This window comes from Equus caballus, chromosome 4, assembly GCF_041296265.1.
Source record: "Equus caballus isolate H_3958 breed thoroughbred chromosome 4, TB-T2T, whole genome shotgun sequence".
Classification (NCBI taxonomy): domain Eukaryota; kingdom Metazoa; phylum Chordata; class Mammalia; order Perissodactyla; family Equidae; genus Equus; species Equus caballus.
This window is the reverse complement of record NC_091687.1, coordinates 87884200-87912183: the sequence shown is the minus strand read 5'-3', so window position 1 is coordinate 87912183 and position 27984 is coordinate 87884200. Positions and strand designations below refer to the sequence as shown.

The 27984-nt window shown below is 59.9% G+C and overlaps 1 protein-coding gene across 8 annotated transcripts; it reads right to left on the bottom strand.

The window, feature by feature from the left end:
- Nucleotides 1-119: 119 nt before the first annotated feature.
- On the bottom strand, nucleotides 120-27984 carry FLNC (filamin C). 8 transcript variants are annotated; one of them, XM_023639640.2, is made up of 49 exons: nucleotides 27355-27921; nucleotides 22704-22952; nucleotides 21012-21109; nucleotides 20681-20831; nucleotides 20467-20585; nucleotides 20180-20257; nucleotides 19811-19973; nucleotides 19436-19636; nucleotides 18991-19053; nucleotides 17943-18080; nucleotides 17438-17564; nucleotides 17149-17285; nucleotides 16728-16921; nucleotides 16522-16635; nucleotides 15742-15885; nucleotides 15388-15511; nucleotides 15059-15219; nucleotides 14761-14851; nucleotides 14502-14671; nucleotides 14172-14289; nucleotides 13815-14077; nucleotides 12824-13421; nucleotides 11947-12120; nucleotides 11678-11840; nucleotides 11234-11394; nucleotides 10315-10482; nucleotides 10111-10234; nucleotides 9805-9961; nucleotides 9540-9729; nucleotides 9337-9360; nucleotides 8977-9224; nucleotides 8447-8527; nucleotides 8033-8132; nucleotides 7580-7720; nucleotides 7149-7277; nucleotides 6881-7054; nucleotides 6071-6232; nucleotides 5777-5980; nucleotides 5167-5319; nucleotides 4952-5074; nucleotides 4578-4820; nucleotides 4135-4404; nucleotides 3896-4033; nucleotides 3490-3605; nucleotides 2669-2801; nucleotides 2401-2577; nucleotides 1990-2208; nucleotides 1128-1337; nucleotides 120-999 (listed from the first exon to the last, which is right to left on the bottom strand). In XM_023639640.2, the coding sequence occupies exons 1-49, from the start codon at nucleotides 27707-27709 to the stop codon at nucleotides 812-814; spliced, it is 8226 nt and encodes a 2741-aa protein (XP_023495408.1). In that variant the 5' UTR covers nucleotides 27710-27921; the 3' UTR covers nucleotides 120-811. The 8 variants fall into 8 exon arrangements, with proteins under 8 accessions (XP_023495408.1, XP_023495409.1, XP_023495411.1 ...); XM_023639641.2 differs by lacking the exon at nucleotides 9337-9360 and having other exon boundaries at nucleotides 27355-27922; XM_023639643.2 differs by lacking the exon at nucleotides 8447-8527.

Below are 27984 nucleotides of genomic sequence, written 5' to 3'. Positions count from 1 at the left end.
TGGGTCAGTCCTCCAGGGGACAGCCAGCCGGCCTGTTCCTCCCTGGGGCCTGATTTAGTGTCAGCAGGCCAGAAGGTCACCAGCCATGGAAAGTAAACGCAAAGGAACAGCCAAGCCTCTGCGACAGGCCGCACTTTATTTGGAGTTTTCCACCTAAGTGGCTCCCAGCTGAGTCGCATGACATGTGCAAAAGTCCCCCCAGAAAGCTGGGCCTCGCAGTGTGTAAAAAAGGCCCCCAGTGGGGCAGAGCTGTGCAACCATAAAAAAAGAGAAGTCAGTCCCCCAGGAGCCTAGCTGGGGCGGAGGATAAATCACCCCCGGCTGGGCCACGTGCCGATGCTGCCACTGGTTCTGGGTCTGTTTTCTTCTCTGATTGTGCTTGCTTTTCCAAGTCCTTAACACTCTGGGGTTGTGGCCACAGAGGGGCCAGACACAGTCCTCAGCGGCAAGGAGTATGGCCGGCGGTGCGGTTTGAGGGTAACCTCTCTCACACACACAGACGCCCCCACACATGTGCTCCCCCACTGGCCTCAGCCCATCAGAAAACTCAGGGCTTCCCTGGCCCCCCTAACCCCCCGGCCACCCTCACATCACATTTGAGGGGAGGCACACTGCCCTGAGACAGACAAGGCCCTCCGCCCCCGGGGGGCACAGCAGGGTGGGGAGGCTGTGCCTTCATTTCACACCCCAAGGCAGGTGTTTGTGGTAACTGATTCTGCAAGTGTGCATCTGGGTGTGGCACATTTGTGTGTGTGTGTGAGTGTGTTTGGCCAGAGGTGGGGATCAAGGCTGGGGGAGGCACTTCTGGGATTCAGGGCACATTGACTTTGAAGGGGCTTCCGGGGACACTTTCGTCGCCCCACTTGACGATGAGGATGTAGTCTCCTTTCTCCTTGACGGTGTAGGTGACGTTGTACACCCGGTTCCCCATGTGCTTCACATACACCTCCTCACAGGGGGTCTTGGGCCCGTGCACACCCACCATCATCATGTTGGTGCCTGGAGGGGGCGGCAGTGAGAGACAGGCTCACACCAGGGGCCCTGGGCCCCCGCCAGTCCCTACCCCACCCCCATGTTCTTGCACACTTGCCCACCCTGGGAGGCTGCCCCTCTCCCCCTCAGCATGCCTGCTTTGCTGCAGTCCACGGTGAAGGAGTTCTTCTGGCCCACAAAGGCCTGGGACAGCCCGGGGCCCCGCGTCACCACCTTGCTGGCATCCGAGGAGAACTTGGGGATGGAGCTGTAGCTGGAGCCCCGGCTTGAGGATGACTTGGTCACAGTCTCCACCAGAACCGTGGATGTTTCGTGAAGGCTGTGGCCTCCCGATAGCCGGGGACCTGAGGGACAGAGAGGAGTGGCCATGAGCTGGGTCAGAGGCCTGCCCTTCCCTAGGCAGCAGGCCCTTGGCCAGCACTGACACTCCCGTGGGACTCAGGGTCCCGGGCCACGTTCCCTTCCTCAGCTGTGGCATCCTAGGAGAGGCACCCTATTCCAAATGAGCTTGGGCTCCGGGCTCCAGGGCAGGCTTATCCTGAGGTCTGGGGCCTCTGATGGCTCCATCCCTCGCCCCACAGGCTTTGTCTGGGAACTCAAGCCACAGGATAAGAGTCTTGCTTTAGAAAGGAACATGCATCCAACTAATCCTTCATGCGGCTTCCAAAAGGACAGCTTGCTAAATATTTACTGAGCTCTGTCTTCTGGGAGGCTGGAGGGCAGAAAGCTAAGCTAAGGCTTGGGGAGCCACCGCAGGGGACAGATTAATCAACTGATGGACAAAAATAAAGAGGAAACATTTGGTTTTTAAAAATAATTCTTCACAACTCCACAGAACGGTGTGTTAGGTAAAGCCAGGCCCACCTTATTCCTGATAACTTGTCCATGATGTTTGAGGCAGACTGTGACCCGGATGTGAATGGCCACTGGAGCCATCCAGGATGGGCTGGGCTGCAGGCTGGACTGGAGGGACCTTCTCCCACTTGGGGCACTCACCTGTGACTTTGGCCTTGAAGGGGCTGCCCACGATGTGCTGCGGGCCACCATACTTGATGGCGATGAGGTAGTTGCCAGGGGCCATGGGAGTGTAAGTGACCACGTGGCCCTCAGGACATTCCCGACAGTCCAGCTGCACCTTGGAGGGGCCATCGATGGTGACAGACAAGGCCCCTGAGCCCGCGTTCAGGGTGTTGACAATGAACTCTGATGATACACCTGGGGGCCAGAGGTAGCAAGGCTGTAGGAAGGAAGGTCTTGGGGCCTAAAGCTGGGATGGGCCAGGCCCCAGGCTCCCCGGAGCAGGCCTCTGTGAGGACTCATGAGTACCACCCCTACCTCTGGGCAGAGCAGTACAGGACTGCAGGCTGAGCAACCCACTGTTCACCCCTCCCCAGCCCCAGCACTCACCTGTAGTGCCTCCCTCCAGCCCGGGACCATAGGCTGACACCAAGCCTGGGTCCCCAGCTTGGCTCTGCTCCCCAACACGGATCTTGAAGGGACTGCCAGGGATGTGGGCACCGTTGAACTTGACATCGATGGAGTGGACGCCATTCTCGTGGGGGATGAAGCGGATGGTGTGCTTGTCTGAGGGGCAGAGGGTTGGTGGGTGAGTTTGTCTTCCCCCCTCCACTTCCCAGAAGCACGGCAGGGGTGGGCAGGGGCAGGGCCAGCTCACCACTGTCCAGCTCGGAGACGTAGCACTCCTCCACCGCACCCGAGGGCGTGTGCACCCTAGCATCGATCACGCCCCGCGCACCATTCAGCTGCACCGCAAAGGACGCTGGCTGGTTCACCTTGAGCCCCGTCTCCTGCGCAGACCATGGAGGGTGCTCAGACTCCTGGGAGGGTCTGGCGCGCTCCTCTGCAACTGGGCACTGCTCTTACTGTATGCCCAGCCCGGAGGCTCCCACCTCTCACCCCCACTGTGGCTCCTGCCGCCAGCCCAGCTCTAGGACGCTCTCAACAAGGCTGCAGAGGGAGGCGGGGGCTGGGTTATGGCCCCGGCATGCATCTGCTGGGAGGGGGGGCCACCTGGCTGTGCTGGGCACAGTGGGGTTGAGAGATGATGTGCCCTTTCCCGGCTGAGGAGGTAAGACCCAGACACTGTAAAGCGAGCCTGACGGTAGAGAAGCCAGTGCTAAGATGGTGCTGTGAGGAAGAAAAAGGAGTGTGGCCTGGACTGGCCTGGGGTCGCTCCATGGAGGAGGTGGGCCGATGGGGAGGCACTGGGGGAGGTGAAGATGAACCTGGGGATGGGGCATTGAGCTCAGTTCTAGGGTGGGATGGGGAGAGAGGCACAGGGACTCCTGAGGCTGGTAAGACTGCTCTGAGGGGCACCTAGAAGGGGACATGGAGCCCCCTGCTATACAGCAGTGAGGGAGCGGGGACATCTCACTGGCCCTTCCAAGATCACTGCTCAGCCCTACATGGGCCTACCATCATTGACTCCTGCCCATGTCTCAGAGTGGCAGAGGGGCCCCACTCCCTGGCACACACCTGGAGGCTGGTGACAGTGAGGCGGCGAGCATCGTCTGAGAGGGAGGCCACAGGCACCACAAAGGGGCTGTCTGGGATGTGCTCATCATTGAACTTGATGGAGACCTCATAGTCACCTGGGGAGGGGAAGCCAGTCAGCATAGGCCCCAGGATGAGGGTCAGCAGGGGGGAACCACCCCTACCCCAGCCTCATCCCAGGACAGGCTCCTTGGGTCAGGGCTCAGCTCTGGAGACAGACATGCATTCCCAGCGGTGTGGGGTGGAGGAAGATGGGGCAGAGAAAGAGCAGAGGCCTGGGTGAAGAGTCAGTTCTGTAGCCCCAACCACCTCCTGCCTGGTTGGTGAGCAGAGACCCAGTCTGGAAGGTCAGGCAGGTCCAGCCCTCATCCCTATTGTGGACACTCACCTGGTTCCTGGACAACATAGGAGACCCCACAGGAGCCGTCTTTGCGGTCCTCAAATGCAATCTCTGCCTTGCTGGGACCCTCCACAGCAATCGACAGGCCCCCGGCACCTGCTTCTCGGGTCCAGATGCTGAACTCAGCTGGACACAGGGAAGTGGGGCAGAGGTGGCTCTTCAGGACCATTGCCCATCCTGCTAGCTGCCCTGCCCCCATCCCTCCCTCCTCACTACCTGTCCCTCACCTGGCACGCCAGCCACACCTCGCTCCAGCCCTGTGCCTCCAGCCCGCACCTTGTGGGCACCACCTTCACCCAGTGGCCCCACAGTGAACTGAAAGGGGCTGCCGGGCACGTGCTGGCCACGGTACTTGACAGTGACAGTATGGGGCCCCATCTCCTGGGGCACAAAGCGCACGCTGTATGCACTGTCCTCCCCCTCGACGATCTCTGCGGCTTCTGTCTTGCCCGATGGGCTGGTCACCTGTGCGGTCATGTCTTGAGAGCTGGCCTCACCTGCAGGGGGTGGGGACTGTCAGGGTGACACTGGGACTGCTCCCGGCCCTGGACCTTCCCTCCCTCCTCAGTAAAACTGCCTCTTCCACTCAGACCAGCCCTGGCTGGCTGACAGCACTCTCCCCAGCCCAGCCTCCCTGTGAGGTCCCTGGCCCTAGCCCAGCCCTGCTCACCCTCCTGCTGCCGAGTGATGCTGCCAAAGGAGCCCAGGCGTTCGCGGCCCAGGAAGTCCCCGAAGACCGCGGGGAAGGGGTCTCCGCCAACCTGGGTGGACTCCTCCACCCGCACCTCACGCTTGGTCTCTCCGCCCCGGGTCTTGCTGATCTCCGTGCGCTCTGTGCGGGTGTACGTGTGGCTGCTGCGCGTGAAGGTGCGTGTCAGGCGCTCCTGGGCAGACACCATCTGGAACCAGTTCCCTGTGGGACACAGGGAGCCAGGGAGAGGAGGGAGGTGAAAAATGAGCAAGCAGGACAGAGACCCCTCGGGGCAGGCTCTCCACAGGCCCTCCCCAACGCCCTGCCCTGCCCAGGCTCCTCCTGGCTCACACCTGGGATCTTGAGGTTGAGGTCACAGGTGCTGCCAATGGTGGCGATGGAAGGTGCCTGCCTGCGCCGGGTGATGCTTTCCTTCATGCGGCCCTCACCGGTAACCTTCACAGTGAAGGGGCTTCCTGTAGGGGGAGAAAGGGCCGGTCAGGCATCTCACACTGCCCGCCTCCAGCCTCCAGACCTCTCCCTGCCCAGCCACAGCCCAGAGCCTTACCTGGCACATGCTTGTCAGCAAACTTGATGTTGATGATGTAGGTGCCGGGTTCAGTGGGGCAGTAGGTGACTTTGCATGTGCCATCCTCCATGTCCTCACAGTTGATGTCCACCTTGCTAGGGCCTTCAATACTCAGCCCCAGGCCCCCATAACCTGGCAGGAAACAAGGGACACATTTCCCTCAGTCCCTGCCACCCACTACAACTCTGCTCTCCCCTCCCCAAACTGCGGCTCTGTTCAGAATGGGCACCCAAGGTGTATAGTAACCACTAACGAAAGATAGATCAGCAGGAGGAGAGGGTGTGAGCAAGGCACTGGCCCAGAGGGCCAGGAATAGGTAATCTGGAAAATTCCCTAAGGTAGGCCTCTTGGGTTCCAGTGAGCCAGGGAGAGGCAGAAACTCAGGACAGCTGAGCTTTCTCTTGAAAGTGAGAGAACCGACACGAGGACATTCACTTTCCCCTACATGGGCCCCAGAATGTGAATCCCAACAGAGACTGGGCCAGGACGTTCAGGGCAGAGGCTTTGGCCAAGGGGTTGCTGGGCAGGAAAGGACAAGTCCTCACTGGAGGCATTAGCGGAAATGAGGGGTCTCTGGGGCAAGAAGCACCTGCATTACGAGTGTCCACGATGAACTCCGCCACCTGGAAGGTTTGTCCCTCGGACAGGCCCTTGCCCCAGACCCGCACCTTGCTAGCGTCCCCGATCTCAGAAGGCCCCACCAGGATCTTGAAGGGGCTATTGGTGACGTGCTTCCCACTCTTGCGCACACTCACCACATGCTCCCCAACTTCCTTGGGGGTGAAGGAGATGCCTGTGGAGGAGAGGGGATCAGTCATAGAGCCCTGGGCCTGGCAGAGCATCCCTTGGGCTCCTCTCAGGCCTCCAGAGGCCCCACACTTACCAATGTGCCGGTTGGGCAGGCGCTTCAGCAGGCAGGGCTCCTCGTTGCCCGAGGGGGCACGGATGCTGGCGGTCAGCAGGCTCAGGTCACTCTCGGTGATCTTCAGTGACACATCCGTGGAGGTGCCCACGTTTAGCTGTGACGTCCTCATCGAGTCATCGCCTGGTGGGGGAGATGGGGTACCGGGCAGTTGTGACTCCAGGGTGGCCCTACCCTCCTGGGGCTCAGGAAACCTCCTGGCAGACCCTGCTGGACTCAACAGACTGGGGACCACTCACAGGCAGAGAGGCCCAAGGCCTGGGAGAGCACAGTCTTCATTCACATGTTAGCTGCCAAGGATTATGGAGAGGCCCAGCACCCCAACTGCCCTGTGGATGCCTCAGTCCTGAATGGGTTAAATCCCTAATTTGTGTTTTTTAATCCTGAGTCACATAGTTTCTTGGAAACAAAACAGTAGATTGGACCAGACAACAGAGACCCCTTACTGGCTGTATGGCTCTGATCAAGTTGCTTACCTCCCTGGGCCTACTGGTTTCCTCAGCTATCAAAAAGGATAATCAATACCCTAACTTTGCAGGCATTACTTCGAAGACAAATGAGATGATGTGTTTCAAAGCATGGGGGGTGGCTGGCTGTGTCTCACCTGCTAGAGAGATAGAGTGTTCTCAATCTTTATCCAAAAATGGTCCCTTCCATCTCGAAGGGCCCCTACCCTAATGCTCCAGGGTGACTTGAACATGCTGGGCTTATACATTTGTCGTGTGCTGGGGGAGTGTGTCATAGGCTGTATGTGCCCACACATTCACCCACCTGTGATCTTGGCTGTGAAGGGGCTCCCCGGGATGTGCTTGTCATCAAAGCGCACGATGATGCTGTAGTCTCCAGGCGCTGTGGGTAGGTAGGACACCGTGCAGGTGCCATCCTTGTTGTCCTTGCAGGTGATCTCTGCTTTGGACGGGCCCTCCACGGCCAGTGACAGACCCCCTGTAGGTGGAGATGGGGCTGAGATCAGAGGTCCTGCCCTCACTCTTGCCCCTGGCTGGCCCCTACCCCAGCGCCCTGCCTACAGCTCTCTCACCTTCCCCAGCATCCTTGGTGACAATGGTGAAGGTGGCCGGCTTGTTGACCATGCCATGGCTCAGGCCTGGCCCGTAGGCACTGACATGGCGGCTGTTGATGGCATCCACATAGAACTGCAGGGGGCTCCCTGCAGGGTGGACAGAGAAAGGGGGCTGGGTCAAGAGTGAGGACTGGGGCTGCCTGAGCCCAACTTGGCCCCCAGCACCTTCCAGCAGCCTCCCTGCTGAGCCTTACATCTCTGCCATAGGGGTCTGCATAATGGAAGTCTATCAGCCTCCCTAGTGCCTCACATGATGTCTGCACATAGCAGGCGCTCAATAAATGTTTGTTGAAAGAAGGAAGGCAAGAATGAAGTTGCTATGGGCTCCACTCAGCTCAGCTCAACTCAGCTCAGCCCAGCCCAGCCCAGCCCAGCCAGACCCGACTCACCAGGGATGTGGTTGCCATCATACTTGATCCCCATCTGGTGCAGGCCTTTCTCAGTGGGCGCGTACCTCACTGTGATGGTGCCATCCTTGTTGTCGGTGATATTGGGCCGGGCAGTTTTCCCAGAGGGCATCCGTACCTCCCCTGCCAAGCAGACACAGTTATGTGGGGGACTCTGGTTTCTCCTACTTCAACCCACCTGCTGCCCCAGGCTCCCAGTCCTGTGTGGTTCTGTTTCCACCCCAGAGGTTAGGCACCTCGAGCAGTGAAAAGAACCCTGAACTGGGAGACAGAAGGCTTGAATCTGAGTTCCAGCTCTGCCCAACTTGCTGTGTGACCTTGGGTAGCTCGTTTCCCCTCTCTGGGCCCCAGTTTTCATCTCTAAGACAAGGGGCTGGACCTTGAAGAAGGTGTCCTCCCTCTGAGCCCTCATGCCTCAGGGCCCCAGGGCAGTACCTGTGAGCTCCCCTTTCTGCACGGTGAAGGGGATGACCAGGTTGAAGGGCCTCAACATAGACTCCATTGGCTCCACAGGCACCACTGGCTCCTCTGTGGCCTGTGACAGGTGAAAGGGAATAGTCATTGGCTGGGGAAGGCCTGAGGAGCTTGGCCTGAGCCATGACTGAAGTCAGAGAAAGTGAGAAAAGAACAAGGTGGTTAATGGTGAAATCAGAGGGCAAGACAGGCGTGTCAGCTGCAAGAAAAGAGGTGCTGTGCCAGCTCAGGATTCATCTGCCCAGCCTGTCCCCCACCTCCTCCACAAGATGGCCCCGAAACCATGCCCCAGCCTTAGCTGCTGAGGGCTAGGGGAAGAAATGAAGGAAGAGGAGGAGCAGGACGAGGTCTCGCCCAGGTGGGTGGCAGCAGTACCCAGTGTGTGGGGTAGGCGCTGGGCCGGTGCAGCTGCAACACGTCAGAGGGCTCCTCCACGTGGGGCATGGGGTCACACGCCTGGGAGGCAAGGCATGGGAGAGCACAGGATGTGGCAGGCCAGTACACACCAGCTTGAGTGACAGGAAGCTGACTCAGAGAATGACCCAGGGACCCCCAACCCTGGGCTACCCACAGGGCAGGATGGATATCTTGGGTGCTTTACCCTCTGGAGGGCTTCATCGTCCTGCAGGGCCAACGGGGGAGATGTGTGGGGACAGTGGGCCCGAGGGCCAGGGAGGAACATGGCAAGTTCCTCCAGAGAACTGACCAACTGCCAGAGGGCCCAGAGGAGGGCTGTGCTCACCTCCCAGGCTGGGAGGCTGTGCGGAAAGCAAGGGCTTGACTCAAGCAGTTGGCCCAGAATTCACCAGATGTAGGGACAGGTCCTAGGATTCTTTGCTGCCCCTAGGAGGGCCTGGGCCCACCTCCCCAGCCACCCTCTAGCCTGGCTGCAGCGTGGAACTTACCAGCACATGGAAGGGACTGTTGGGGATGTGCTCGCCTCCAAAGCGGATGGTGATGACGTACTTGCCCGGCTCGGGCGCTGTGTAGTAGATGTCAAAGGTACCGTCATGGTTCTCAACCACGTCCACGTCGAGCTCTGCCCCATCCGGCGTGGACACTGTGCATGTTACCTTCCCCTTGCCTGCTGCCTTGGCGTCCACTGTGATCACCGTCTCCTCCCCGATCTGGATGCGGGGGCCTAGGCAGGCACCTGCCACACGGAAGAGCCTGGTCAGGGGTCCGTGGGGGCTGTGCCCAGCTTCCCTCCATTCCCAGCTGCCCCCACCATCTCAGCCCACAGCAAGAAGAGAAAGGGCACTCACCCAGGCCATGGCCTCCAATGGACACTGGAAATAGAGAAGAGTGTGAGGCCATGCAGCGCTCAGGAGTGGGGATGGGGGCAGGGGAGGTGGGAGGGGAGGGCTTTCTGACCAACAGTCCCCTGGGGACTGGGCCAGGGACCTGGAAGAGCTGTGAGGGCTGCTGGATGGTGAGCAGGGGCAGAGGAAGCGGGGTGGGAGCCCACCTGTGACGAGGCACTTGCTGGCGTCCCCAGTGGGCAGGGCATGGATGCGGAAGGGTGAGTAGGGGATCTCGTCACCGCCGTACTTGATGGTGATGGTGTACCGGCCACTCATGTCTGGCAGGTAGGACACGGTGTATGTGCCATCCCCATTGTCTCGGATGTTGGCCTTCTTGGGCTTACCCTCGGGGTCCTAGGGGAGAAGCAGAGGTCAAGCCCTGCCTGTGGGCAGAGCCTGATGTGGGAGGTGGGCTGCACATGGACTCACCAGGATCTGGACGGTAAGCAAGCCCTCACCAGCATCCCGGGCATCGATGGTGAACTCCACAGGCAGACTGGCAGGGATGCCAGCGGCGTTGAGGCCAGGGCCACTGGCCCGCACCTTGCTGGCATCATGGGCTGGAAGCACCTTGATCTTGAAGGGGCTTTAGGGGCAGAAGGGATAGACAGTTGGCCAGGGGGTCGGAGTGGGGGAACGATCTCATTTGGGGCCTGGAATCCTCCCCGTAGACATGAGCAGGGTAGGAGTGCCCTAGAGCTCAGCACAGCATGGGAGCCCAAAGCTGGGCCTCACCTGCGTGGCACTTCCTGGTCGGCATACTTGACGGCTACCGTGTATGGACCATCAGTGGCCGGGGTGTAGTGGACAGCATGGGTGCCATCTCCATTGTCACGTATCTCCACAGGCTCAGCCACACCTGGGCAAGGGGAGCAGGGTCAGCAGAGCCTCCTGGCACCCTGTCCCGCCTCCCTCCACCCTGCCCCAGCTATCCCATACCTGTGGGGCCCAGCACAGCCACCTGCAGGGGGGCCCGGCCAGCCTGGCTGCAGTCCACCGTGAAGGTCTGGGGTACCCGGGCCCTGACACCGGCCCCCAGCCCTGGTCCTGAGCATTTCACTTTCCCGGGGTCCACCACATCCTTCACTGGCACCCGGAACGGGCTCCCTGTAAGGAGAAGGACATCAGCCCCTACCCACCTGCCTGAGAGGATCTCTCTGACACTGAGGAACCAGGAAGAAGAGGCCTTCCCCACTTTGGAATGCCCCAGGGAGGCCAGACCAACATGTGCAAATGTTTAGGAACTTGCTAACAAAACATAAACAAGGATAAATAAACTTGGCTGCAGACTGAGGCTGGGCAAATCTCATTTGAGCCACAGCCCTGGAATAAGGCCTTCCTAAGTTAAGAAAATGTTAAAAATGGGATATTTTCAAAAGAATGCATTTTTGACAGTATGAAATTAGGAAAGTTAAGGGGGGAAAAATATCCAATTTCAGCAGGCCCAAGTTACGCAATAACTGAAGCTGTGACCTGCCCAGCAGCCTGGCCCAGCAGGAGAGCAGGGGAGTTCTTTGCTTTGTAGACGGAGAGAGCAAGCACGAGGCTGTCCTCACTGAGCCAGGGAGAGCGGCCTGGACTGTGTCTGAGTGACCGAACCCATGAAGTCTGGCACTCCAGGCAAAGGACCAGGAGGCCAGCATTGGGCCTCTGGGAATGAACCGGAGCACCCACTGCCCTGCCTCTTGGCCACAGCCTCGGAACCCACACGTGCCTCCTATGCGTCCCCCGCTGGCTGGACTTGCACCCATCCAGTTCTAGGAATGAATTTCCATATCCCACTTCCTTGTAGTTTCCCTCTCACTGAGCGAGCATCCTGCTGCCCTCCCTGAGCCCCCCACCCACCCTCTCTGCACACCTGGGATGGGCCGCCCCCCAAAGGTGATATTGACGTCATAGTCTCCAGGGGTGAAGGGGATGTACTCTACGGTGCAGCTGCCATCCTTGTTGTCTTTGCAGGACATCTTGGCTTCCGAGGGGCCCTCGATGGCTAGGCCTAGGCCCCCAGTGCCTGCTCCCCTGCAAGACGACACCCATCAGCTCCACTACGACCAGTGAGTGGGGATGGAGGAACAGCTGAACGGGGCTGAGGGGAAGGAGGGCAGGCCAATGAGGGTGTGGCTGAGGAGGGATGAGCCACAGGGGCTGATCTGAGACACTAGGGTAGGTTTGTTCCTGGGTCACCTTTGAGAGGTGATGGGGTGGGGATGAGGCACACACAGAAGGACAAAGGGGGAGAGCAAGCGGCTGGGATTGGGGTGGCCACAGTGTCAGGGTCAAGGTTAGGAAAGTGGGAGGATACCTGGTCTCCACAGTGAAGCGGTTGGCCTTGTTGACCAAGCCACCCTCCAGGCCTGGTCCATAGGCCCGAACACGCGTGGGGTCACAGCCCTCGGTCACACCCACTCGGAAGGGACTCTTGGGCACAGCTACGTCATCATACAGCACCTCCACCAAATGTACGCCTGGAAGCCGGCCACACGGAAAGTCAGGGTGTGCGCGGCCCCAGCACCCTCCTGCCCTGAGAATGCTGTGATCAGATCCCCCATCCCCGCCCAGCCGGCCCCTCACCCTCTTCATAGGCTGTGTATTGCACTCGGTAGGTGCCATCCCCGTTGTCCGTCACGTAGGTGTCCGTCTTAGCACCCGAGGGGTTGAGCACACGAGCCGTCACATGGTTCCCACCTGTGGCTGTTAGGGATCTTGCATCCACAGTGAACTCAGTGGTCACCTCACGCAGGACACCTGGGTCCCAGGAGAAGAGAGCTCAGCATGGGCTGGGATCAACCTTCACACAGTTGCTCACCCCTCTTTTCGTCTCCCCGACTCCAAGGCTGCTCTTCCTTTCCACTGACTGCTTCCTAGCGTGAGCCAGGCCACCCTCTGCACCCCTGTGAGCTCCAGGCCCTGTCTCCCACAGCCCCTGCCTTTGCTCGCTTCACCATATGGTGACATTCTGTTCACGTCAGTTGCCCCACCAGGCTGAGGGCCGCTCATGGGTGAGTCTGGGTCTTACGTCCCTCGCCCACCCTCATGCCTAACCCAGGGTCTGGCCCCCAGCAGGTGATCCACTCTCATTTACTGAATGGAGCTGAGCTGTCTCCTGGCTCTCGTCACCCCCTACCCCAAAGCTTTCCCTCTGCACTGCCTAGAGCAGGGTTCTTAGCTTTCTCAGATCAGGGACCCCTTAAGCTAATGAAAGTTAAGAATCTCCCCAGAAACATGTCCATGGGCAGATGCAATTGTGTCACAAGAGCAGAGACAAAGCTCCACGCCCCGCCTGCACCCTTGGCTGCTTCTCTGGGGTGTCTGAGCCCTAAGGACGCCAGGGCTGTCCCCAAGTCCTCCCTTCAGACTATGGTGCTCTGCTAAGCACTCAGGCTTGCTTCCGTCCCTTCTGCTGCCTCCCCTGGCTCCCTGACGGGCTCCTGGCTCCTCTCTCACTCACCGTGCGGCTCCACACCAGGCCCCGAGACCTTGACTCCACTGGTGTCGATAGCGGGCTGCACATGGACGCGGGTGGGGAATTTGGGTACGGGGTGCCCACCGTACTTGATGGTAATAGTGTAGGTGCCGGGGAAGGCGGGGCTGTAGGTGATGTGGTAGGTGCCGTCAGCATTGTTGTGGATCAGCACCTCGGCCTTGACGCCAGCGTCTGACAGGATCTCGATGGTCAGCTCAGCCTCGCCCGCCTCCGAGCAGTCCACAGTGAAGGTGGCTGCCTCACCAGCCTTGCCACGCTCCAGGCCTGGCCCACTGGCCCGCACCTTGCTCGGGTCGAACACGGGCCGGATGGTAGCCTTGAAGGGTGAGCCGGGGATGTGGGCTTCGGCGAACAGGATGTTGATGGTGTACTCGCCCGGCTCCGTGGGCAGGTAGCTGACCGCACATGAGCCATCACCATTGTCCTGGCACTCGATCTTGGCCTCACAGGGGCCCTCCACAGTCAGCCCCAGGCCACCGGTGCCAGCCCCCTTGGTGTCGATGGAGAACGGCGCTGGGCTGCCTACCAGCCCACCCTTGAGACCAGGGCCATAAGCACAAACCTAGAGGGAAGAGCAGGTATGTGAGTTCCCTACACTTGGCCTCACCCGTGCTTGGCCTTCATGGCCCCCCACCCAGCCAGGCATCTTCAACTGTAGCAGCTACTACAGACTGAGGCCCTATAACAATTCCAGGTGCAGAAACGGAAGCAGAGAGATTAAATAATTTGTCCCAGTTAGTAGACTTGGGATTCAAGCCCAGGTCTGATCCAAGGCCAGGTTCTTACTAACTAAGCTGTCTCAAAAGGAGGTCCTGGGGTGGGGGATCGCCCTGGCCCTGGGTCCTTGGCTGTGCCCACTCCAGGACATAAGGCCCTCTGACCTCTGCCCCTGTGACTCATCCATCTTCCCTACAAGCCCCTAACTCCCAGCTCCCATCAGCTTCTATCTCCTCACCTTGGAGGGGTCGGGGGGCAGGACACCCTCCACAGTGAAGGGGCTGCCAGGTACCGGGTGGCCGTCGTAGGTAATGTCCACCTTGTAGGGACCCTCCTCAGGAGGCATGTAGCGCACAGCCTGGGCTTCAGCTCCGCCCCCAGGCTCCAGCTTGCAGGGGATCGGTCGTCGGGAGGGTGAGGTCATCCGCACATCCAGCTGGCCCTGACCACCAGCCCCTCGTGTGTTCACAGAGAATGCCTGTTCTTGCCCCACAGCCACCTCTGCATAGGAGGCAAGGGACACCGTGAGCAGAGGCTTCAGCCTACCCCCTCCTCCAACACCCCTCACTCCAAGGGCAGCTCTTGCCCCACTTACTACTGTTGAGGCCTTGAACTTTGACTTTGCTGAGGTCCAGCGGAGGTGCCACATTCACCACAAAGGGACTCTTGGGGACGGGGTCCCCACCATAGGTCACTGTCACTGCCATGTTGCCCTAATGGATTCAACAGGAGGTCAGAACTAGGTTGCTTAGACAGCCTGGCAACATGCCCTTGGTCAGTGTGGACCTAGGCTCAGAGATCCACAGCCAGAGAGGATGGGAGGCAGGAAAGGGGCCAAGATCCAGAACTGGCCCTATGTGAGGAAGGAGACCCAGGACCCCCATCAGCCAGGACAGGCAGGGGCATGGGAGGGGCCAGAGCCCACCTGCTGGACGGCGGTGTACTTGACGGTATAGGAGTAGTCGTGGTTGTCGATGATCTCAAAGTCCCGCACAGCCTCACCCTTGCCGGCCCCGGCAAAGTGCACGTCCAGCTTAGCCTTGCCAGCTCCCTTGGTCAGCACCGTGAAGTGAGTGGGCTTCCCAACTTCTACACCTGGGGAGCCCACCCAGAGACAGTGGTGAGGGCCTGGCAGCCACCTAGCGCAAACCCCAGCCCAGCCCAGCCCCTGCCCAGACACCTACCTGTGCGGTTCAGCCCAGGGCCCTCAGCCTTGACCTTGCTGGCATCATGGGATGGGTCCACCTTGATGTGGAAGGGGCTGGCAGGGATCTCCTGCATGGAGAAAAGGCTTCGTCATGGTGGACAAGGGCAGTCTCTGAAAGAGCCCCTTTTTTTTCTTCTGAGGCATGCTCCCCACACACAGGAACGTGCTCAGTCAATGGCTGTGGAATTGTCCCCAGATGACAGCATCTCAAGCTGCTGGTTTAGAATTGGGAGGTGTAGGCCGCTAGTGAGTATCAAAAGCTGAGGGCAGGGTACCTGGTTGGCAAACAGCACCATGATGGTGTAGCGGCCGGCCCCTGGGGGTGTGTACTTGACTGTGAAGGTGTCATTGTCATTCTTGATGATGTCAAAGTCAATGTCAGCCTCTGCGGGGCCCACCACGCCGGGGGCGCACTTGATGCCAATGCTCACATCGCCTGAGGGTAGGCAGACAGGAGGCCATGAGATGGGGGCTCAACAACCTGCCCCACCTGAGCAGTCCCACTAAAGCTCTGCCAGGAAACAGCTCTGCCAGGAGTACTAGCCCTACCCACCCAGACCCCGCCCCAGGCCCCGTCTCCTACTCCCCCGCCTGGCTGGTGCACCTTGCCCCGCCTCGCTGCAGTCCACGGTGAAATAGGTGGGCTCGTTGGCCTTGAGGCCCGTCTTCTCCACGCCAGGGCCGTACACCTTCACTTTCTCAGGGTGACTGCCCTCTCCCACGTTTACCTGTGGGAAGGGGTCAATGCTCAGCATGGTGCCCCTCCCTCAAAGCCCATCCTCTTCCCCAGCACTAGGCGCCTCAGCCTTAATGGGATCAATCTTAGCTCCTTCGTGGGGGCCTTGAGGTGGGGAGCAGTGACCAGGGCCCAGCGACAGCCGACATCTCCTGCATAGGGCTTCACCCTCCCTCTGGGACCCCTGGGCAGTGGGCACCAGGCAGGGTTCAGAGGACGCACCCGGAAGGGGCTCTTGGGCACGTTGACACCTCCCCAAGAGATGATGATGGTGTGTTTAATGGGCTTGGTGGGCACGTAGGAGCAGCGGAAGATGCCGTTGCCAGTGGTGAAGACGTTGATGTCGATAGGGCAGCCGTCGGCGTCCTGTGGGCATCATCCGAGCAAGGTACTTAGAGCACTCTGGCCTTCTCAGAGCACCGACGCCCTCTGCTGGCTTGGGGCTGTCCTCCCTACCCACCGCCAACACCCAGCGCCCCAACCGCCATAGACCTCAGGCCACACAGCCTAGTGCTCTGCGTTCTGGTGGCCAGGGCGCACCCTGGGAGCCAGGAGACAGGGCTCTAGGCCGTCTGCATGGCCTGGTCTCCCAGCCTAGGTCTCTGAAATATGTTGGCAGGGGGGAGGCTGGGCTAAATCAATCTTCCTCAAATTGAATGATGAAGCTTTTAAAGAATTAGATACTTTTGGACCCAAGAATATGTTCATTAACCTCTAGGGATCAAGGGACGCCAGTCTGAGAAACTGACCTGGGAATCCAATGTCTTATTCAATCAAACCATCTTTTAACTACAAATTATTAGTATAAAAATACGTTTTTGGTAAAATATGTTTTTAAGATTATTATCAGTAAGAAAACAAAATTTCAAGTTTTCCATAGTTCTTATGGACCCACAAGAATCAGTTTTATGATGCCCAGAGGCCCCTCTTCTAATCTACCCCCACCCTCTCAGGGTCCCTGCCTAGGGCAGTGAGGGGCAGTGGGATTAGGCAATGCCCCACCTGGGCATAGAGCTTCAGGTCTCCCTTGCCAGCTGCAGAGGCATCAATGGTGAACTCCGCAGGCTTGTCCACGATGCAGCCAGTGGGCTCCAGGCCAGGCCCAAAGGCCTTCACCTGTGCAGGAGCAAGAGAGGAGGGCTGGGTTGGGGACTGGAGGAGGCGCTGCTCACCCCATCCCGGATAGTGTGCAGGAGCCGGGACCACACCTTGTCCGGGAAGCAGTCAGGTGGGGCTGGCTGGATGTGGGCAATGAAGGGCGAGTCTCGGATGTCCTCATCATCGCAGATGACATGCACGGCGTACTCCCCGGGCTCAGTGGGCCAGTACCGTACATCGCAGGAGCCATCCCCCTTGTCATCACACTCGATCTTGGCCTGTGAAGGCCCCTCAATGGAGAAGCCTAGGTGCAAGGTGGGGAGGGTGAGAGGGCACAAGAGGCAGCCTGGACATTCAGATAGGTCCCCCATCACTCCCACAACACCCCACCCCAGGTGTCCCCATGTACCATCTCCCTGTCTCATCTGGACACTCCCTAGCATTCCTGCCTCTTGTCCCCTAGTCACTCCCCAGTGTCCCTCCATCACACCACTCCCCAGCATTCCCACCTGCTGCCACCCGGCCACTTACCCAGTGTCCCCACCTCCGTGCCAATGGCCTCCACCACAAAGTCAGCTGACTTGCCCACCTGGCCAGTTTCCAAACCAGGCCCCCAGGCCCGTACCTTCTGCGCTCCTGCCTCTGGGCTCACCTGTACCTCAAAGGGACTGGGCAAAGAGGGAGCTGATGTCAGTACTGTTGGTGTGCCCCTGCCAGAGGGACCCCTCCTCTCTTCCCTCAGAGTCCCAGGTAGCCCCTCTCCCACCTCCCACCCTGTGAGGGCCCAGACAGGAAGGCATGCGGGGAGCGTGATGCTTACCTGCGGGGGATGGCATAGCCGCCCCACGTGATGGTCACCACATACTTCCCAGGCACCACAGGGTAGTACTCACACTCGAACACACCGTCCCCAGCCTCTCGCACCTTCACCAGCTCCTCTGTGCCCTCTGAGGAGATGTGGGAAGTAGGGGGATCAAAGGTCTGCAAGTCCCAGCTCCTCAACCCCCTCAGGGAACCCTTGGGATCCAGGCCTAGCCTGAGGGCAGTGCTGCTGGTGGGCAGGGACCACACGTCATCCCTGTGCATAGCAGCCCAGTATAGCATGTAGGGCAGAGAGGGTCATTCCCAGCTTACAGACTGAGAAACTGAGGCAGAGAAGAGATAATGTGCCTGAGGTCCCAGGGGACTTCTGGTCAGTGTCTCTTTGGAGTCTCCCCAGCAGGGAGTGGTGCTAGCTGTCACTGCCCTGAGGGAGTCAGAACCACTGGCCAAATTCCCTCCCTGCTCCCTGATCCCCACCACTGGCCCTGGGCCCTGGCACTCACTTGGCCCCTTGACTGTGACCTTGAGCTCTCCGCTGCCAGCGCCCTTGGTGAACACCTTGAAGTCAGCCACCTCTTTCACCCGCACACCCTTGGGCTGCAGGCCCCGCCCAGAGGCGCGGCAGGCATTGGGGTTACAGGCTGGGGGGAAGAGGAGAGGGGAGGTTGGGGGTACTGAGCGGCCCTGGACAGAGCCTCAGCCCCTCACCACTTCACTATGCACAGTCTTCCTGACCCCCTCACAGGCACAGGCCACAGTCTCATGCAACCCTCCCATGTGCTCCTTGGTGTCCCCAACAAAACTAGGGCTGCTGGGAGCCATGCTGGGCAGGGAGCTGGCCACAGCCCCCCTCAATCAGGCTGGTCACAAGAAACCTTTCCTGCTTGGCTTCTCAGAGTCACTCTTGCTTGGGACAAAGGCATGGCAGAGCCTGGGCAGAGAGTGGAGTGAAGAGAGGGAAAGCCCCTTCACCCACCCCAAGGCCATCCACCTAGAGCCATTTGAGCCTTCTCAGAGCCCCCATAGCAGCTTTAGGAAGTAAGTCATGCCACAAAACACTCAGCAACGCCATGGAACCAGAGATAGTCCATATAACATGAAGCCTGCCACAGATCACAGGCAATGCATGGAAATCAGCCTGCCACAGAACACCTGCCACAGAACACCGCCACAGAACACCGCCAGTGGCAATGAACCCAGACCTTGCTACTGAACGCAGGCCAAAGAACAGTGATCTCAGCCTGCCACGGAACACATAAAATGGCATGGAACCCATGGAGTGCCACAAAACAGGCGATGACACGTAATCCAGGCCCACAACGGGACACAGGCAATGGCACGGAACCTAGACCTCATCACATAAATCATCAGGCAAGTGGCAAAGAAACTGGATCTGCAATGAACACAGACAATGGCGTGGAACCTGGGGCCTGTCACAGAATGCCACGGAAGGGGGAACGATTCCACACCACCTGGGCCATGCCACACAGCACAGGTGAGGCCAGTCAGCTATGGCCATGCCTGGCCCCACCTTCGCTGGAGAGTACTAACGTGGCACCACTCTCTTGGCCTGGTGGACGATGGGCACGGAAGGGGCGAGCGGTGGCAAGGGCTCTGAGTGGCAGGGAGAGAACCAAGTCGGGGGAGTCACCACCTGAGGGTCTGGCATATGAGTGCTCACCATATACACCCCAACCCGTGTGGCCCTGTTGCTTCCCCCTCAACCCTTCCAAGGTGGCACCTGTCTAGTATCCTTCACTGTGGTCTCCTGACCCTTCTCAGGGGGTAGGGGGAGGAGAGACGACCAGGACATCTCTCCAGAGCCCCACCCTCTAGCTGTTCCTTCTGCCTGTTTTAAACCTTCAGCTGGCTCCCCATCTGCCCCTGAATTTAGTGCTTTGTTTCCCATAAATCCTCAGACCCGGAATTGGTGACAATTCTCTCTGCGTCCTGGCCTCGGCGAGGGTGATTGTGAGGATGGGTGAAGATCCTTTACCTTCTGCCACATGGACGGGGAAAGGACTGCGGGTGATGGGGGCACCAGCGAAGGCCACATGCACTGTGTGGGGCCCCTCCATCACAGGCCTGTATGTGCAGCGGAACGTGCTGTCGCCCTTGTCCTCCAGGGCCACCTCCACTGTGTCCCGCCGGCCCTGCGGGTCCACGATCACCACGGCAACATCACCAGTGCCGGCCCCTACCACAGACAAAGGACATCAGCCCCTGCTCTGGACACACACAGCTGCTTGGGGCTCCCTCACCCTGAGACCACCCACCCTCTGGCTGGGACCTCTGCCCGAGTCTCCCATCCACACTGCCCATGCACAGTCAGGGGCTGCCTGCCTGACAGCCCCCTGGGCCCCATCCTTACCTGCAGTGTAGATGTCAAAGTAGGTAGGTTTGTTGGCCACATTGCCCACAGGCTCCAGGCCAGGGCCACGGGCTGACACCTTGTTGGCATCCCCAAGGGCCATGCCCACATTCACCTCAAAGGGGCTGCGTTCGATGTTCTGGCCAGCAAAGAGCACAGTCACCTGGGGGTCAGGGGTCAAAGGTTAGCTTCTAGGGGAGAGCAATTCTGAGAGGGAGTAAAGGGGCAGAGCACAGCCAAGGAGGGTGAGAGGTGGGTGGCTAGTGCCCCGGGGCGGGGCAGAGTGCCAGCTGAGAGAGGGGTCCACACAGCCAGAGCCAAGGATGTGAATGGAATGGGTAGCCCAGGGGCGGACCTGTAGGCAGATACCTTGTGCAACCCAGCAACCTTAGGCACGTAGGAGACAGCATAGGTGCGGTCCTTGTCATTGTTGGGAACCACCTTGGCCTATTGGGAAGGGAAAAGATTGGAAGTCACAGTGGCTGTAGCCACTCTTGACCCCACAGTGCCTGGCGGCCCCCGTGGTGAAGCCTCCCCCAGTCTCTAGCATAGCAGGTGGCTCTGGCAGCCATCTCCAGGCCATTCCTCTTGTTGGCCTGTGGTCTCTGGTTCCAAACCCACACTAATCCCTCTTATCCCCAGCAGCCTCTCCATACCTCCTCGGTGTGGCCCTCAGGATCCTCAATGTAGACCAGCACCTCGCCCACACCGGCATCCACCGTCTGCACGGTGAAGTGGGCAGGCTGCAGCACGGTGTTGCCCTGGGGCTCAATGCCTGAGGGGCAGAAGGCAGAGCCACATTACTTAGGGAGATCTATCCCAGCATGTGCCCAGCTGCTTGGGGAGGGCTGACAGGGGCTCAACACATACCAGGCCCATAGGCAATGGCCTTCTTGGGGTTCAGCTGCTTGGAGCGAACAGGGGCACCAGGTTTGAGCTTGGCCTTGGGGAACTGGGACAGGTAGGTCATGACAGAATGCTCATCTACATTGGGGTCCACAATCTCCTCGGGGGCAATCACCTGCCACAGGGAGGAACAGAGTTACAAGGTGCCCTCCTTAACTGGCAACTCTGGTTCTCATTCACATCCTGACCAGGTTCCTGATAGACCCAACCCCCACCCTTGGCCCTCCAGCCCCTATACTGTCCACCCACCCCGAGCACCCACTTGGGGCACCCATTTGCCCCAGAGCAAGGGTACCTGGGGCACCCCGAGCCAGTCGTCCGCCTGCTGCATGGCCTCCCGGGCGTTCTCCACAGGCTGGTTGGGATCCCAGGCCTCCCAGTCAGGGCAGAGGCCTGGAGAGACGGTGGAGGGAGACGATGATCAGAGGAAAGCAGTCAGCCAGAATGCAGAGCATTTGTCATCCAACACCCTCACAGGCTGTGGAGTCACACCCCCTCCCACGCAGCTCTAGGCCCCTAACCAGCCAGGTTCCTGCTGACCCCTGATATTATGGCCCATCAGCTGGGATGCCCATCACTCTTTAGAGGCACGGCAGCCCTGCGTAGCACCAACAATGAGGCCTTTCTGCCCTGGCTGACGCAGCCTGGCACCAGCCCTGCCAGCCGGCCTCCTGCCTGCCCAGGCCCCAGCACAGACCCTGGACACCAGACCCCTGTGAGGACACCCCCAGACCCCTCCTGCCTCATTCCAGCTGCCTCGAGGGCAGGAGAGGAGGTGAGAGTCCCTGCCACATACGCCTCAGACCCATCCCCGAGGTCTCCTCAGAGCTGCCCTCAAGTCCTAGATCTCTAAGCCCTTCCCACATCCACCTGAGGGCATGACCCCCTCTCCTTCCTAACTGCCCACTTGGGGAAAGTAAGGATCGAAGAGCCTATTAGGAGAGGATGGGCTCCCCTCTGTGGCACCCAGAACCCAGCCCTCCTAACAGAGGTAATGCTGAGGCAGCCCCAGATCACTCCTGCGGAGGGGTGCAGGGGTGAGGGGGTGCTTGGTCCAGGCCAGAGCTGGAGGAGGGGGCGATGCTCCATAGCGGGGAGGGGGCCGGCTCAAAGGCTGGAATCCATGACTGGCCGGAACAGCTGAGCTCACTGCTGGCAGCCGCATCAGCTACGGGCAATGGCTCAGCAGCCGGGAATGCTTCCCAGGCAGCGGCGCCCCCGCCTCCCACCCCCTGCTCTCCAGCTGACCCTGGGCTGAGGGAGGACTCTCCCAAGGGGCCATGACTCCCCAGAGGCAGAGCTGACCCACCCTGCGGGGAAGACCTATCTTCTCAGGAGGTGAGGGTCACAGGGTCGGGCTCCAGCCTGCGAAGCCTCAGTCTCCTTAGGGCCCTGAGCTGCCCCACTGACCAGGCCAGGACCTATGTTGAGAGAGGGCAGGACTGGGTCATCTGCCACTGGGCAGTGCCACACCAGCCTCAGGCCACATCATCCTGGGCCTCAGCCCCTTCTCAAAGCTGTCCCAGCGTCTCACAAAGAAGAGCCTTCTCAGGGTCTAACTCCTCGCCTTCTTGCTACCAGTCCCACCGCATCTCCTTCCTCTTGGCTGAGCAGAAGTGGTACCCATGTGACAAAACAGGAAATTCATGGGGCAAGGATTCGAGGCCCTGGGCTCTGGTTCAGTTCTGCCAGGTAAGCTGTGTGGTCTTGGACAAGTCCCTGGCCCTCTCTGGATCTCAGTGTCTTTGTTTGTAAAACAAGGGGTTCTAAACCTTTTCTCGCCACTGCAGGATCTGGCATACCCAACAGGAAGGGTCTGACTCCAGCAGTGATTCTCAGCTGGAGCAGGGGGCAAGCCCCACAGGTGGTCCTCATCCCCTAGCCCTAAGATATGCATTCTGATAACCACAGGCCTCAGTACCACCAGCTCATCCCAGCTCTCCTTTCCAGGCCAAGGGCTCCATGGCAGGCCTGCTAGCCCACTCACCAGGGGCACAGTTGTCCACCAGGGCACCCAGAGCTTTGCCATCCTGCCAGTCGCGGTTGAAGTTAGTGATGGGCAGCTGGGGCACCTTGTTCTGGATCCAGCCAAGCAGACGCTGCTTGGGCGTCTGTTTGCGGGCATCTTCATCATCCTCATCTTCCCACATGGGCATGGAGATGGAGTAGTGCAGGATCAACGTCCAGATCAGCCCCAGGATCAGCTTCAGGTTCCCATCCACGATGGCCTTGCTGTCTGCAGAGCAGAGGGAACAAACTGGGCTCAGGGGGACCCCACGCTCTGCTGCCCAGACCCCTCTGCCCCCACAGCCCCCTCCCTCCCCTCCCCAGTTCCTGAGGCAGCTGCTAGAGAGCTGGGGTCAGGCCTCCTACCTCTGGAACCCACCTGCTTCTCTTCCTCCCAAATTCTCTCCCTCCTGCAAGGCCCAGCCCAGAGGCCACCTCTTTTATGAACCCTGGAGTGAGGCTGCTTCCCATTGTGCTCCTGTAGCGGGTACTTGCACCTCTGTCACAACACTCAAGGGGGCTTCCTATCCGTCCTATTGGGCTGTAGGCATCCATGCAATTATCTAGGATTGGAAGCCTCTTGGGGGGAGACACTGTTTTGTTTCATTTTTCAGCAGTTTTTTTGAGGTATGCTTGACATACCACGAACTGCGCGTATTAGAGAGTACAACTGGATAGGCGTGGACCATATGCAAATACCCATAAAGCCATCGCCACAAGTCAAGATAATAAACCTATCTATCCGTCCCCTAAGTTTTCTTGCGTGTACCCCTTGGTGATCCCTCCTCCACTTCTGCTTGTCCCCCCTTCCCAGGCAACAACTGATCTGCGCTCGGTCACCATAGATGAGTTTGCGTTTTCTAGACTTTTACATAAATAGAATCATACAGTATGCACTCTTTTCTGGTCTGGCTTCTTTCACTCTAGACACTGGATTTTCTCTCTCTAGACTCAGAGCCTAGAACTTAGTAGGGTCTCAATAAATACTGGTGGAATGAATGAATATTTTAAAAACTGAAGTCGGAGAGGAGTAGGACCAACCTGGTTCCAGCCAAATTCTTCTCGGGACGCCATAAAAGGCTTTTGGAACAAAGTTCTGGGAGGAGGATGGGGGTACGGTGCATGCTCCGTTAAGGCTTGAAAATCATGTTTTCAAATGCTGGGGGCCAGCAGGATTTCACAAGAGCCAGGAGAAATGTCACCCACGTGGACTCAAGTCTCAGGAGGTGAGGCTCTGCCCATTCCCTCCTCTGAGGAATACGATGGACCAGAACGAGTTCCCTAAGATTTAGGGGGCCTAGTTCCCCTTTAACAGCCAGAAAGAAATATCCAGGAGCCGGGGGTGGCCTAGAGTATAGATCTTTGGAAACCAGCTTATTTGTAATGGACAAGCAGGCCTTAAATCCATCAGCTTCCTGGAGCACTGCTTTCAGGAGGCTGGGAGGGGATGGAAGACTCGGCCTTGTTTACTGATGTTGCCAGAGAGATGGGAAAGGGTGGGGCTGGAGGGGCCGCCTTACACATCTTTTCCTGCCCGCTCTAGATCTTGGGGGATGGGCTGCATTAGGAGACCGAGGGTTGGGGAGCCCTAGAATCCCCCATCCACCCCCACCTGCCCCCAGGAGGGCAAATCTCAGTCTTTCTGTCCTTCTGGCCTTGGGCTCTGGTCCCCTTGGCTCCCCCCACCCACTTTCACTGATTCATCCTTCCTTCCCCAGCAGCTCCCCAGCCCTCCTCCTCTCCCCCTGGCTCCACTGCAGCACAATGGTTTGGCAGCTTTCAGATTCCATGACACACTCACTCCCAGCCTCCCGGTGCAGTGCTTTCTCTCTCAAACACACAGGGCCACAACACTTTCACACAGTCTTGACACCCGGTGCCCCACAGCCTCTCACGACCCTGACAGCCTCCAAAGCTGGTGCTCACACACTCAGAAGTGCTTCTTGAAAACTGGAGCCAGATCCCTGGGCGGGAGGCCTTGAGGCTGCTGGGGTGGAGGTGGGAGGGCTGGTGGGGGGTCATTCATATTTGCTGCAGAGAGAGGTCTCTCCCCGGCAACTGGCCCTGGGCCAGACAGCAAGTGGTCTGGTGCAGCCAGGGGCAGGAGAGGGGCGGGCCCAGAGTCCCACTCTGGTAGCAATGACCTTCCTCTCCCTTACCCGCCTCAGAGGGTAGGTAGAGGAGGGGAGGTCAGCTCAAGCCCAGCTTCCTCTCTCACACCCCATGAGCCACCACTTCTCTGTCTGCCTAGGGATACCCCCAAAGGAGTGGGAGGAGCCGACAGCCAGTCTCTGAGGCCACCCCAGGCCTCAAGTGGAGGGGGAGGAGAGAGGGCCAAGAGAGGGAGGTGCCGGGACAGCTGCTGCCCCCTCCAGCCCCTCCCTCGGCTGCTGGCTCAAGGAGAAGGAATAGCAACTGGGGAACAGCTGCGGGACAGAGCTGCCTCACAAGCCTCTTTGTTCCGAGGGGCTGAGGGGGTGGTAGGGGCCGGGACAGGGATAGAGGGGTAAGAAGGGCACGCAGCTCCTCAGCCCAGGCTGAGTACCCTCTCCTTCAGGTGGACTTCTCAGCTTCTACTCTACTCCTAGATATGGAAGTGGGGAGTCTTTCCGACCCCCCTCCCAAGTGCCCAGATGCTCAGTTTCAGTCCAGAGACAATACCCAGAGGAGGCCCCCTAAGCAGCCCCTTCCCACCTCAAGTGGGACAGAGGGAACTAGAGGAAGCAGGATGCTGCTTCTGGCGAGGAACCCCTTTACATGTTGTCAGGGTCAGGCAGCCCCTGCCGCCTGTGCCCCCTCCCCTCCAGCCTCAGCCTCGGCCCAGCAGCTGAATTGCTGACAGCTTATCTCATCAGCGCGAGTGAGCCACTTGGCCCAAATGGGGAATGGCTCCCCTTCCTCTCAGCGGGAACCGAGGAGCTTCCCTCCCGCCCCTAAACCAGCTTTTGCTTCTTCCCCCGCTACTCTGAGCCGGCCCCTCCACAGTTGAGCCAAGGGGCTGGAGCCAGGCACCGCCATGGGGGAGGGGAGAGGTGCGTGCAGGAAGGATGAGGCCTGGAGAGGGGCTGAGTGCCCCCACAGCCGGGAGGGGAGGGGAAGGCTGAGTAGTTTCCTATAAAGTCTTGGTGAGGCCCTGGCTCTCCCCTTGGAGACCCCACCTGGGACAGTCAGTCCTGTCTGTCAAATCCAAGCGTGCAGGGGGATGACAGCCCCAGGGCTGACTGTGTCTGACCCCCCCTCCACACACACACACACACACACACACACACACACTCCCACTCAGAGCCCTCTGCCCCACTACACATACCAGGGCCCCCTCCCCCATCCCCTGTCCTCAGGCTTGTCCTTCTGGAAAGCTCAGAGACATCTGCTGTGTCACGGAGGCAGGGCTATTTCCAGGCCAGAGAGGGTGGGGTGGGGGGGCAGTACTGGAGCAGGAGGAGGTAAGGCCCAGAGAGGGGACTGGACAGGGCAAAGGGCCCTGGACTGACCTCAGCTGCTAATTCAGGAGGCCTAGCGATGCCCTGGGGGAGAGTGGGGGTGGACAGACATTCAATTATCTGGAGAAGTTTCTGGGGCAGCCTAGTGGGGGAGGCACCTGACCCCATGTGAAACTCCTCTCCTGTGGCCCTAGGGTGCATCCCCCGAAAGGCCTCTCTGGTAAATCACAGCAGGACTCTTAGGAGCTCAGCAGACGGGTAGGGGGTCTTCCCCAAGCCCCCAGCCTGCAGAGACGACTGCAGGGCAGTGAGGAGAGGGGCAGCCTCTCGCCACTGGGAGCCCACCCTCTGCTCCTCGGCTCTCTAGCCTAGAGTACCTCCCCACCCCCACCCAACACTGACACACCTTCCAAATCTGGTTACACTCAATGACTTCCTCCCTTCTACAGGCTTCCCCTCCCTCCCCTCAGCCCGGACCGTTAGCTGCAGCCAATCCCGGCTTAGGGGGTGGGTTGGGGCCAGGCGCGGACGAGCGGGAGCCCCCTCCCGGGAGGCTGAAGCGGGAGGAGGACAGGCAGGGGTTAAGGCTCCCTGCGCTCGCTCAGTGCCTTTTTAGGTTTCTGAGGCTGGGCGCTGCCTGCCCCGGCCCCCGGGCCTGAACCCAGCTGCTGAGCACATGCCTGCCCCGCCACCAACTCTCCCTCTACTCAGAGCCCTTGGATCAGGCCGTGGTTGGGACCTGCCTTCAGCACGCTCCTCCCCTGTGGAGGTGCTGGGAGGCTGGGAAGCCATTTGCTTTGTCTTGGGGGGAGATGCCCCCAGCAATCACCAACGGGCACTGACCCTGTCCTCTCAAGCATGGGCTGGGTTGCCCGATGGCAGCAAAGGGGACAACGAGTAGAGGCGGGTTGGTGGGAGTGGGTAGGGGGAGGCTGAAGCTGGAGGACTCAAGAACAGTAAGGTCTGGTCCCCCGGCCCCCTCCGGGATGCTGGCTCTCCTGAGCGGGGTGTGAAGGCAGCGCCCGCGTGGCCTGCGTCAGAGGGCGGGAGAGCCGGGCCAGGGTCCTCTCCCTGCGCCGGGCGCCGCGCTCTGCCCTCTCTCAGCTCCCCGCGCCCATCGAGCACCTGTGTCCCCTGCCCCACGGGCCAGCCCAGCCCCGGGGCACTCTCGCCCTCCCCGCCCGCACTGACCGATGGACACAAGCTTGATGTGCTCGCGCTCGAGGAACTCGAGGGCCACGGACACGTTCTCCAGCTTCATCTGGCGGAAGTTGGGACGCGGGTGGAACTTGCGATACATGCGCTTCTGGCTGAGCACCTCGAGCAGCGCGATGAGGCGCAGCCCGTCGCTGAGGTCTCGCTGCAGGTCGGTCAGGCGCTTGCCCACGCACTTGAGGTGCTCGTTGCACCAGCGCGTGAACGTGTTCTGCTGGATCTTCTTCCACGGCGCGTCCTCCGCCAGGTCCTTCTCCGTGGACGGCATGTCGTCCGCCTCGTCGCCCAGGCCGAGGCCCGCGGGCTCCGAGTAGCCGCTGTTGTTCATCATGCTGGGGCTGGGGCGCGGGCTGGCTTGGCTGGGCTGGGCGCTCTTGGGGCGCTGTCGGGGCGCGACGACGGGGCTCGCAACTCTGCGCTGCGCTGCTCTCAACTTCTCTCGCGCCCGGGCTGGCGGGTCTCGGCGGGCCTCCTCGGCTCCTCGGCGGCGCGCTCTCTCTCCCTCCGGGGGCGGAGCGGTGCTGGGGAAGTGCGGGCTGGGCCGGGGCGGGGGGTTTAAGAAGCCCCCGGGCCGCGCCCCCCCCCGCCGCGCCCGCGGCCCCCGGG